The sequence below is a fragment of the Aythya marila genome, assembly GCF_965140915.1.
Source record: "Aythya marila genome assembly, chromosome: 1".
Lineage (NCBI taxonomy): Eukaryota > Metazoa > Chordata > Aves > Anseriformes > Anatidae > Aythya > Aythya marila.
The window spans coordinates 168,942,512-168,955,563 of record NC_139042.1 but is presented as its reverse complement, the minus strand read 5'-3'; the positions used below and the strand labels follow the sequence as shown (position 1 = coordinate 168,955,563).

At 41.6% G+C, this 13,052-nt stretch overlaps 1 protein-coding gene across 2 annotated transcripts in view; it reads left to right on the top strand.

Annotated features, from left to right (window-relative positions):
* The first annotated feature begins 5,987 nt into the window (after positions 1 to 5,987).
* Positions 5,988 to 13,052, top strand: part of LGR5 (leucine rich repeat containing G protein-coupled receptor 5) — a 90,674-nt gene continuing 83,609 nt past the window's right edge. For both annotated transcript variants that reach the window (XM_082784485.1, XM_082784484.1), the window contains exon 1: positions 5,988 to 6,283. In XM_082784485.1, the coding sequence (XP_082640611.1) occupies positions 6,069 to 6,283 (215 nt within the window). In that variant the 5' untranslated portion in view covers positions 5,988 to 6,068. The remainder of the gene's footprint in view (positions 6,284 to 13,052) is intronic.

Below are 13,052 nucleotides of genomic sequence, written 5' to 3'. Positions count from 1 at the left end.
CAGAGATATGGATACCTCAACATCTGCTCTGATTAACTATGTACTAAAAAGCTTTGTTGTTTACTTTTTCACTGGACAATTTGCAAACAGTTTTCAAAAATTTCTTAAAAAATCAAGTCCTACAGGGTATTTCCTGTTTGATTGTTCCAAAAAGCAGGTCAAGAATAGGAAAAGCAGTGTTATCACATTGATAAGACACATATGAAATATTTTGGTCTGACACACTACCAAAAAAATTCTTGATCTCCCTCTTTGCAAAGAAATATGCTTTTCCTGTGCTCAGAAGCCAAACACACAGAGACAAAAATAAAAATTCAGAACTCCTTCTTCTAGAGTGGGATTTACAGGAAAACAAGGTATTAGACCACATCTAAAGTCTCCCGATAATTTGTCACAATTAGGTGTTTCTTAGATACATCTCTTCCTTTTGTATGGCAGCTGATCCCAAAATGTCTAAAACTATTAAAAATACCACAAAAAAAAAAAAAAAAAAAAAAAAGAGAGAAAAAAAAAAAAAAGAAAGAAAGGAAAAGAAGAACAAAATCCATTATTGTGACCTCCTTCAAATAACTACAAAACAATATAATCGCTCATTATACCGTATCATGCAAATACACTTCAAAAACCACAGGAACCCGAGGGTGTTTGCCACACAGACACAGCGAGAGAAGGAAGGATGAAAAGAGTTGGACAGAATTTCTATATGAGCTGCTAAATTAAGAAATGACTCTGTGTATGCACATGGTATGTATCAAGTCTTGTCTTTTACCCAGAAAAGAATGCAGATCACCACAGCACGTACAGGACACAGAAATACATCATACATCTCCGCACACTCACATATTCAAAGGTTTTATGTTTTAAAAGTGTTAAGGAAAAAAACAGTGCAACCCTTTATGAACTGAAGTTAACTTCCTCGCAGATGTGGAGGTATTGACTTTCCATGGAAATGCTGAACTTTTGTTGCATTAAGTGAGCGATATTTTGTGGAGCTTCCTCAAAGTCCCACTGCCAAGCACCACAGAATGCAGCACTTTCTGGACTCACTACTGTGCTATAATGCAAATTATTTTAACGTTTGGCTCTGACACCTGCTCTTACACTGAACAACTGGCTATTGATTACTTGAGCAGGATGAGAGAGTACAGTCCAGAAATCGTGCAATTCGGGAAACAAAGTGATTCCTCCACCACAACACATCCTTCCAAAAGTCAAAAGCTTTTTTCATTTTTTTTCGGAGCAAGATTTGAGCCCACTTGCCATTTGGGTTCAAACCTATTACTTTTTCTGTGCACGTTAAAACTGACAAACACATGTAAAAACATGACAGATCATCTCATTCAGAGACCTGCTGCAATGACTTACTATCAGACAGCACAGTTAAGATCATATAAATACCTGGCTAGAAGAAGGATAAAGGCAATTTGACCTGCCTTGCTGCCATACTGCTATGCCTCATGGTTCTTAAGAAACTGTATCATAGCTGTGCATGACTCTCTAGGGCTAGAGAAAGACAAGATTTGTATCGACAGTTAGATACAGTTTGGGAAAAAAAGACTGATAAGACAAAAAGAGAGATGCTGTCTGTTTTCATATCTTAATTGTACAAATAAAAGGTATTACAGTTCCTCTACTGCCTCACAATTCTTCATGGACCTTTGCACATACCTTACATGTTCTCCTCTTTCTTCTTTTGGCTTTATGTGAGATACAGACATAAAGATAAGGTAACCAAGCAGTTAACATTAGTTAAAGAGCATCATTTCTAGTATTATTTAAAGCACATAGTTCCTATATTGGTGAAATATCCACTTAGTGCTTTTGCAGACTGGCTGTAATTCCCTAAATGATGTCACATCCACCTCAACTCAAAGTAATAGGTTTTCTTTATATAGCTTATTTCCACATCTTCGCTCTAACACATGGATTTTATTTCCTATACAGAGAATTACTGTAACGGTCAGCTTTCATTCCCTCCAAACAAAATTTCAGTAAATTTGCATCCTCTGTATTTACATTTTTGCCTTATTTCTTTTCCCAAATGCCTACCTATTGCAATGTGCCTGGATATGCTTGTTGCATTCTTTATTATCAAAATCTTTCAGAGTAAAAATAACGTTAACATCAGCACATCACAACTTGCTTCAAAATTACACTGAGTCAACTGTCACTGTATGAATTGTAACAATAGTAATATTGTTCTTCTAGTTTTGTCACTTCTTCCCATCAGCAATTTCATTACTGAAGAATATTTCAGGTGAATCCAAGTAAACCTCACCTGTCAAATGCTTGGTCTTGCTTCTAGTGTAACTACAGAACTGTTAAGGAAAGAGTGCAGCTAGGTGGCAGTGTGCCAAGCAAAAGAATCAACAACAACAACAACAACAACAAAAAAGACGATTTCTCAAGATCAATAACAGAGTATGCCCAAAATAGCATGAAAACCTGAAAAAAAAAAAAAAAAAAAAAAAAAAAAAAAAGTTAATGACACATAATACATAATACTATCGCAATTGACAGGTTCTGGCCATGTGGTAAATTGTTCCATGGTACTTAAACTTCAATATTTCTTTATGATTCTAGGAGTGACTCTGTCCTAACCATTGTCCATTTCAGGTACCATCATTTATTACGATGTAAAACAGAAATGGTGCTATCTGCCCTGGTCTGAGGAATACTGTATGGCTTAATAAAGTGATGTAAATACATGTGCTAGCCTAAGATCCTCACTGAAACAAGCTAAGTAAATGATGCAAATGTGAATGTATGCTGACAGGTAAATAGGAAATTGGATGCAGTGCAAAGCCTTCTGCCGTACAAATAAAAACCCTTCATAGTGATAGATGTTAAAAGGCATACATAATTCTTCAGGGCTGACCAGAATAAAAGGACAAGTCAGGTGCCCTGTAAAAGGTAAAGGATCTTTCTGCAAAGATCACTGGGCAGAGCAGCACCGCTCTCCAATAGCACAGCCTAAGGGCTAATGGAGCTTCACACTTGCCTAATGAACCCCTTCAGTGTAAGGACTTCCAACACATCCAATGAAGAATTTGTTCCCCCAATGGGCAGAAGAAGAAATTCCACCCTGCACAATAGCTTTATTTTTTCCACAGCCTAACCACATGGCTGCAATGCCTTCTAGGTACTTACTCATCATCCATAGACAGGAAAGGGAGAAACATGATATATTCAGCTGTAAACTACCTTGTCCTTCCCTGCTGTATTTTTTTAGTGTTCTGTTAGACTTGCCCTGATACATGTATTAAAGCACTAGCTGCTACCTTTGTTAGTGCAGAATCTCTTAACACTTCTGCTTTAAGCTCCATTTTGGCTGGGACATCCAATGATTTTGGGATTAAGCATAAATTTCTGTTGTTAAACGCTTTAGCCACACTTTTTTTTTTTTTTTTTTTTTTTTAATCAGTTCATCCAGTCTAAGCTTACAAAACAGAAACGGGAGTGAAAGTTTCATTTTACAGTCCTGTATTTTAAAGCCAGCTTTCACATAAAATCTAAAGCCTGTCATGCTGCAATTACTGATCTGCCCAAAAGATACATGTTAAATATATATCTGCTGTGTATTCTTGACCTATGAGTCTGTATGCTCTTTGTTATGCTAACAATCCGTAACACACTGTTTTGTTTATGAGTACATGGCACTCCAGAAACATATTTCGTATCGATAAACCTGAAGCTGGAGGATCATCACGTTACCACAATCAGAGGGCAGTCTCTTTAGTGAAAGGAAGATAGGAAGAGACTCTTCAGCTTTGCTGAAACCCCTCAGGGATTTTTTTACTACCTTGGTAAAAGCCAAAGACTGATGGCTGCACTACAGATGTCACTCCAAGTGACCAGGACATTATTCTGAGTGTCAGAACCTGCAGGAAATCCAATGGTCCCAAAGGTGTTTTGGAACAGTAACAGCAATTCCCTAAAACATAACCAAACAGACCGATGATTCTCCTTTTCTCTTTATGGAGAACCAGAGACCTATAAGAAACATGAAAAGAAAAAAACTGTAAAGCCTAATTTAAATGTATGGAGGTAAGAACTATCCATAGCTATTCGTATCACATCCTTCTGTTAATCTTCATGATGTTCCTTTTAAAATAAATAAATGAATAAATAAATAGTAGCACATTTAATATTTCAAAGAAAGTCACTAGCAAGACAAATGTATGCATGAAAAATAACTACTCAAAGGAAGATATTTACAGTTAAACCCCACTGTTAATTAATCCACCTGTCCATCTTCAGCTGTCTTGTGCAAGGTGATTAAATCCTCTACGGAAAATGAACAAGCAGCATACTCTTTGCTTTCTAGAGCAAAATATTCGTGTAATAGCCTCAGGTTATATATATACTATTTCCCTACAGTTATGAAAAAGATTTGCTTATTTGTTAACTAAAAGTATTCAGATGTCTCTTGGCAGAGCACGTTAATGACTCTAATGTCATGCAGTACAGATGCCTAAAAGAACTGTTTCACACCAGAGGAAAGTAAAATATTCACAATGTATCAAGCCATTAGCATGTATCTATTCTGCACAGCATGAAATCTCTTAAAGACCATGTGATTCAGAAACAAAACTATTGCTGCTTTGCAGTGATATTAGACAGGGATAAGGAAGTCTGAGAACTGGGGGGAATGGGTCTCCTGGACAGAGATCTTAATACATAATGAAAATGGATTCCTGCAGAACTTTTCTCCTTGGCCATTTCTTCCTGTAAATCTGTGCTTTCAACCGCTGTTCTTATTAGTTTAGGATACGGTGATGCTTGGGGAAAAGCTTCCCAGCAGCCCCGTAGGCCTAAATCTACAAAACATTGTGGCCTAACTAGCAAGACAGCAGATTCCTTCTTTATTAACTTAACTAAAGCACTTAAGCTCCAGTGCAAGGTCCTTCTGCTGCTCAGATTACACCAAATGATGGTCCAGTGGTGGGAAGAGTGATTATAAACTGGATAGTATATAAAAACGTGTATTTTGCTGTCCTTGTCATTAAGCTCTCATTTCAGACTTAATTGTAAATTCAGAGACAGTATAGCTGAAAACCTTCAACTAACACTCTCCAGTGCATACCAAGTAGCCTGACCAACCATTTAGTCACCTTTTTCAACAAGGATTGGGCTGGCACTTGGTTATTAATCTGGTAGGTAGTCTCAAATCTGGAGCTTGTAGCCCAATTTGGAGAGAAAAATGTTTTTTAAAAAATGATGTGGAGGAAGAAAAGGTTTAAAATTTGGTGGTCACCAGTGGCTTTGTTATCTCCAGTTATAGAAGAGGTTATGGAAGGCCTCTTTCTGCACAGAAGAGGTGGTGAAGTTATAGAGGAGGTTGTGAAGGTAAGGCCAAGGGAAGGTCTGGCAAGAAGGTGTGTGCAGGACAGCCCAAGAGCTTTTGGTAGGAGCCTCAAAAGGCAGCTTCCCTTGACAGATCTGCTTGGGAAAAGGACTGGAAGCAGATCTCCTTAGAGAAATGATTGCAAGCCTGTGATTTAAGTGAGCGGGAGTGGGAATCTGGTGGATCCCAACCTCTCCAAGGCTCATGGGTGACCAAGCTGTCTTGTGCGAAGCTGGTGTAACGGGTGGGACTACACCTCCCTTCCACCCCAAGCGAGCACCGGGGCCACCTCAGCCCCATCCCCAACATTTTAACCGGGGAGGGGGTGCAACGAGCGGCCGGGGCAGCGGGTGGGGGGCACCCAGCGAGGTGCCCACCGCCTTCCAGAAATGTCGACCGCCCTGAGGCGAGCCCCGAGGCTCGGCGGCGGCGGCCGCGGGCCCGGCGGGCGGGCGGGGAGGCGGGAGGCGGGGGGTCCCCCCCGCCTCCCGCCTCCCCGCCCGCCCGCCGGGCCCGCGGCCGCCCCCGCTCGCACGGCGAGGCGGGCAGGGCCCGTGTCTGCTCGGCGGGCAAGGCTGGGGCGGCGTCAGCGGGAGCGCGGTGCCGGCTGCAGGGCTTTAAAGCAGCGCGTGAGCCGCGATGCTACCACAGACAGCGGCGCGGCGGCGGCGGCCGCAGCAGCTCCCCCGAGCCGAGCGCCCCGCGGCTGCCGGCGCTCCCCATGGCGGCGTCCAGCGCCATCTTCCTCCTCCTCGCCCTCCTCCTCCTCTTCCTCGCCTCGTGCCCGCAGCGGGGGGCGAGGGGCAGCGGGCAGCGGCCGCGGGGCTGCCCGGCGCCGTGCCGCTGCGAGCAGGAGGGCATGCTGCTCCGGGCAGACTGCTCCGACATGGGGCTCACGGCCGTGCCCGCGGACCTCAGCGCCTTCACCTCCTACCTGTAAGTGGCGGCGGGACCGGCACGGGGACGGGGGCTGCTGGGGGGCGATCAGGTCCGCGGGGACGTTGTCTGCACCTTGGCTTCCAGGGCTGCTGCCGGTGTCCTCGTTAACGCGGCTGCCCTCGGGCAGGTGGCCGGGCCCCATAACCCGGAGCCGCAGCCCGAGCCCGAGCCGGTGCCGGAGCCGCAGCCCGGGCTCAGCCGCCGAGCGCCCGCCGTGGGGGCATCGCCACCAGTGTATTCCGGTTAATACCGAAATACACGCACATATCCTTCTTTTTGAGAAGGGTCAGCCCTCAGGCTCTCTCGGCTGTGTGCGCTGGAAGTGCCGGTGCCGAGTATTGCGGTGGTCTCCGTGCGTGTCCCGCGGTTCGCTGGTGGAAGGCTTCTCCTCCCCGTCCCGCAGGCTGCGGGTCGGGAGGTGTCCATCCATCTGTCCGTCCGTCTGTCCATCATCTGTCCATCTGTCCGTCGGGTTTGGCTTGCTGTTGACATCCTCGCTCCTATGGTTACTGTCAGGATGGCTGCACAGGACCGTGTGCCTGCGGGACTGGGGGGATAATTCCCTCTCACACCTCCTGATTCTTCAGGGGACGTAAACCACGGCACATCTGAGGGGGCAGATGGAAGGAAACTAGAAATGGCCTTCCTAGGAGAAGGGCAAACGTGACAACGTCGGCAAGGTAGAAATAAAACGCCGCCAATAAAATATAAGTAGTAAGCATACGTTAGGGGAGAGCTTAGCTCAGAGGAAATAGCGGTGGTTTAGAGGGAGGACGTGCAGCTGAAAGGCTTTTCTGAATATTGTACACATAAATACCAGTTCGAAATTTATCTTAATAAAACCAATTTTAGCTTAGTTTTTGCTGAGCGTTTCAAAGTCAAAGCCATTAATAATGTTTAAACTCCATGTAATTTAAAGACCACTTATAGAAGAGCAGAGCTTTGGCTACACACAATAAAAATACAGATTAAGATACGTACAGAATTCACCACTGATTTCTAACGTATCAGGTGAGGATTTGGAGTACGCACAAGACACAACACTTTCCAGTGCTTTGGAAAGTTGTAACCAGACAGATAGGTACTGAACATATAAAGGCATACTTAACCTGTACACATCCCGTGTCAAGTAGATGCCCAAATTTCATTATTGCTTGGAGGAATGCTAAAACTGGAAAAACTTTTGAGGGTCTACTGCTTGACTGTTTTATGAAGAAAAAGAGAACATAAATATGCACAGTGAAGTCAAAATACCACTGGTGTGGACTTCTGCTCTTCAAAAGCTATATTCCTCCAGCAACCTGCTTCTAAGCAGGACTCCAATCTGGTCCACACTTTTATTTTTAAATCCTCTTGTCCTTCAGCAAGGGAATGACTTACTCCAGTCAAGAATTCTGTGCTGTTCCATAACGAGCACCCTGAAGTGTAAAAACTCCACGGCAGGACAGGCAGACTTTTAAATGACCAAGACTGCATATATGCAGTGTAATAGTCTAGTGGGTTAAAGACTGGTGCATCCAAATTTACCAGGCTGTTATTCTTGGATTGATTAATTATTGCCTAATTATGCAGAGCTGTAGCTCTTGCCCGCCTTCCGTAAAGAGCTGTCAAGTCTCATTTTCTGTAGATGGCTAAGCAATGGCAAATCTTAAAACATGCCTGCTTGTTACAGAGATGTTTCCCTCCTTGAGGCTGGTAGTGGCCAACCAACTCTTTTTCTTTTTTTTTTCTGGTTTTGAGTTTGTTTTCTTTTCCCAGCAAAACAGAAATGTCTTTTTGCACTGTGACTATTTATGTTTTAGAACAAAGTGGGAGATGAAAACCGTTTTAAACACATGGACTCGCTTTCCAGCAAAGAACATCTTCTCTAGTAGATTCTCTTCTTGTACAGTATATACATCTGGCCAAAAACTGTCTGTAGTATTACCTTGTGTTTAGTCTGTTTTTAAATATAGGTTTTTTTTTTTTTTTTTTCTGAATTTCTGTCATTCTTATCTTATCTGAGGCACCTGCATAGAAAACAAAAAGATAAATGATAACTTGGTGTCCACTGGAAATTGTGTGAAATTTTGAAATGCCGAGACCATTAAAGTTTGTTTGATGTTGGGACAAATGTGCACAGATCATGATATATCATAGTGGCTATATTCCATGTGTTTCGTATGAAGGTGCTCTTGCAGCAGAGCTAAATGTAGTCTACAGCTGGACCTGTTACATGCTTTTGCACTGTCATTTAAAGTTGCAATTCTTGCTCCCCCACCAAAAAAAACTTTTTTTTTTTTTTTTTTTAATGATTAGGAATCTACTGCCATGAACTGTTAGAGTTTTTAAAAACAGACAAGGAGAATCCAGTAGTTTCTTTCTGTTTCTTCTTCATTTACTTTTAGGCTAAGTAGTGTACTCAATGTATGTAATGCAATTCCTGGTGGCATTAATGTGAATTCCGTGTGCTGTTGAAGGGCAGCACCGAGTCTCTGTTTCAAATTAAGAACTTGTCACTTTCCTCTCAGTACACAGTGAAAGGAAGAAGGCAGGATCTACAAGTCTTTGGTACATGGGATCCTCATTAATTCTCAAACTAAGCCTGTGAGATAGTGAAGTATTGTTACCAGTTATTGTCACGTGGAAAACTGAGGCAAAGAAGGGCTTGCTCAAAGTTATGGGTAATGTTTATGGCAAAGCCAGTAATTAAAGCCAGAATGCCTTATCCCAGCTCCATTCTTTCACCACAGGCTCAACCTACTTCTTCTAAATATATGCTCATTAAAAATAGTGTAAGATCTGCCAACTCCTGCTTAAGAATATCTAGTATGACAAGCATAAAAAAATCTTTTCGTATGTCATGTGGTGACAATAAAGATGATAGCTCTTAAAGATTTTGAGGATCTTCGTTATGTGCCTGGATAGCACAGAAATGAAAATGTATCACAAATGCCAGTGCCATCTAACAGCTCAGATGCAATGCTCTTTGTGATCAAAACTTTTAAATGAGGAGACTAACATGAAAACCTTAAGAGGAATATTTTATAATGTTACCGTCTTGGATTGACATAGATATGTGTGCATACGTGTATAATTATTGCTACGGTACGTTGCCTTTTCCATTATGGTTTACTTAATGAACTATTCTGGGATAAGTGTTAGTTACATTTTAAAAGGTTTGAGTACATTGTAAATAGGCGTAGTAACATTTTGAAAAATATGATTCATATAATTTGCCATTCTTCGTAGGAATAGCTTGTTAAAAACATCCTTTTCAAAACTATGGTAACATTGATAGTATTACAATGAAGTCTATGAAGAGGAAATTAACTGCATATTAGAAGTTTTATAACATAGTCCTCAAATAAATTTTGGCCTTCTGCTTCTTTCATTTCCATAATACTTTTTTGATAATAATTGTTCCTGTAAATGCTTGAGGGTGTCTGAAAGTGTTTAAGGGTACTTAGCAGAAAAAAAAATGACCAAGACTTTTGGAAAAACAAAACTTAGTTCTCGAAGGTAAAAAAGCACCTTCCCGTAAATTATCTGCACTTCTGAAATGAGACATTAGTTGTTTCTGTGCCAGAAGTACCCAAAAACTTGAAGACTAACTCTTTGGGGGTAAATCTGCACTATTTTAGTCATTCTCATTTCACAGTGCAGGCTCAAGTTTTGTCTGCCTCTTCATCAAAAACACTGTGAGAATGACTGCAGTGTCTCGAAGAGATCTTTTAGCGAAGCATCTTCTTATGCAGAAGGAAGCTTTACGAAGTCTCTTACAACTTCCAGATCCCTTGACAATGTTTAGGTGTTAGGTAGCTAGTAAAATGTTTGCCTTTTCTTAAAAAGCACTTCTTTACATAGCTACAAACCTTATAAACTATTTTTTTTTCTTTTCTAGTTGAAATAAATTAAATGTTTGCCATGTGGTTTCAGTTAATAACCTGAGTCTCGTCCCAGTTGTGGATGAAGATGAATCCAGATTCTGGGGTTAGAAATCAGTGTTACATCCCCTCTTTGAGAAGACCACGGGGTATTTCCTCTCTGCTCATGGCAATAATAGGTGTATAGAGGTAAATGGTACACATAGATAAGTTAGAGGTGCATAAAAACTAAAAAAGTAACAGACTATTGAAAGTTCATGTTCGCCAGCTTTCAAGGGGTTTGCTTTAAATTTCAAAACATAATACATCAACTCAAAGTTAGTTTATTTGTGGAAAAAATTGATTCAAATTGCCTTTTAGAAGAGAATGTCACTCTTCCCACTTGAGACTAGAGTGCCAAAAATAACTTTACGCTGCCTTCTAAAGAGCCCTGTGCTGCTCAGGAGGGGGAAAAAGGACTCATGCTACCTCTCTCCTGGGTAACATTTGCTGTGTGGAAACGCTGCATAAATTGCCAGGGGAAAGGGAGCTGTCTTTGAGCTGGAAGAATACAAGGAGCTGGCAGGGTGAAGGCACCTTCCATTTGGTTTGGTATCTGAAGTGCAGAGGACAATTGGCCGGGCAGAGGGAGCCCGACTCCAGCTGGGAACGCGTGCACTGGGCTGACCTTCCCAGCCAGCATGCCAGCGGAGATTAGGCTTTCCTCAAGTGCTCCCTTGTTAACCCAGTCTTCTCTCCAACGTCATTTGTCTTTTAAACATTGAAAATTGCTACCAGTTTTGCCGTCCCGACTGCTTGCTTTTATTCTGTGTCTGTTGGCCAAAGATAATATTTCATCTTCATGGGCTGCTTTTGTAATTCTCGATCGGTCACTTGAATGGTCTCGATTAATACAATTTACAGTATTTTCCCTCACTTGCTTCCTTGAACTGTCCAGCAGATCTGATTCTTTTCCCAGTAAAATCATGGTAAATAAGGTGTGGTTCCTTTGGCTCTGAGTAAGCCGGCTGAGGGCAGAACACGATGTGGTGTTTTTGACATATGAAAACAGCTTTAGACTGGAGCTAGAAGAAAATACACTAACGTCTTTAAAAAAAAAAAAGAGACGTGATCAAAGCATGCTTGCTCCTCAGAGACTTAGCAATTCATGTGGCAAATCCCTGTGCTGCACGCCCTGCGCCGTTTGCTGGGAAGACCTGAGCAACGTCTGTGCAGTTTTACTGATCAGATGTGAGAAGGTTAATACCTGGAGAGCTATAAAAGAAAAAAATGTATTCGGGGGAGGCCTGAGATGATGTTACTGTTGTTTGCTGAAGGAGTGCTACCCTCTTCTTTCTCATGGAATGGAAGTTTAAGTGAAAACTTTGCAGAACTAAGACGATGAATGTCTTATACTATATATGATAGTAACTGATGGTACCCCCGGCTTTAGACCCAAGAAGCATGCTTTTTGTGTTTGTTTTTTGTTTGTTTGTTTGTTTGTTTTCCTAAAAGCCTATGGACAACAGGTTGAATTTCTGATTTTTGAATTAGAGACATTGAAACAAGTATTAAAGCAGCAGGACCCACTCAGAAAAAGCATCCTGGAGTGCCTTTGCAGTTTGGAGGAGAGAAACCCATCAGCTGCTGCTCAGAGAGAAGTGAGCGCTCTGGCCAGGAGAGCATTAAACTAGGTACAAGCAACACCTTGAACTCCAAGCAGGAAAAAAACAGGATAGCACTGCAGATCCCCAGGAACTGTATAGGATGTCCCCCAGCTTGATAAGGCCCTTGCTGAGGCACCTTCCAGTTTTATGATTTGGCCGTGGTTTATTACATTCTTTTAGCTGTGAGCTTTAGGTTTTGGAGGCAGTGGCTGCAGCACTAACTTCCATCTCGGAAAAGAGAAGCTGTATTTTCCTGGCTAGACAGTGTTGCAAAAATAGTTATTTTGAAGTGTAGTGTTCTCCAATAGTGATAATTATAATAATCAGCCCCTCCCAAATTAAGACTTTATTGGTAACAAATGGGCTCTTAGTTTGGGCCCAATTGTATGATTTGGCTCCCATCCTGCAAATACTTATCCAGATACTTAACTTAGTGTCAGGAGTGGTTCCACTGAAATCACATGTGCAAATGTTTGCAGGAGCAAGGCCTTGTGTAATTTTAAAATAATTGTCCCCTTCCCCAAATACAAACTCATTTGTGTGGAATAGTTCCAGTATGATGTTCTGCCATGCAGTCTCTTTGCACAGCCCGATGCATTATGTATACCATAAATTGTTTGAAAGCCTTTATTTCAATTTTTTTTTTGGAAGTCTTATGTAAAATGTGTGTTTAGTTTAATCTAGAAAGCACCATCTTTCAACATTATTATGTAATTGCAAGTAATTTTCGGGACATGTTTTTGATAAAAATTGCTGAAACATTTTGCATCGTAGTATTTCAAGAAAGGCAGGAGGGTTTCTGGCAGGAACCATACTGGTGTGGGTACTGGGTAGGTAAGTAGGTAGACACCTTCTAACAACGTGCCCAAAATCTATCAGTGGGTTGCAATACAGACAAGTGCTGCTCCCCCTCGGGAAAATCTCTTGCAGACACTTGAATAAATGCTTTCTTTTGTGTTGACAGTAACCACGTTTATTAATGTTACCTAAGTATTAGCTGCTTAAGTAACACAGAAGTGTTTGGTGGATAGGAGCTTAATTTGTATAATGATTGCGTATAGACTTAACCCTTCAGTCTTACTTCTTGTGTGTGTGCTTTTGTATATATATAACTTTTTCCATAAAAACCATACAATAATGTGTTCATGCTGTTCATGAAGGGGATGTGGAGGGTAGAAAAGTAAAGATCATGTTTAGCACTAGTTGTTTAGTACTAGTATGCTCCATTTTCTTCATGTTTTTTGCTGTTAGTTC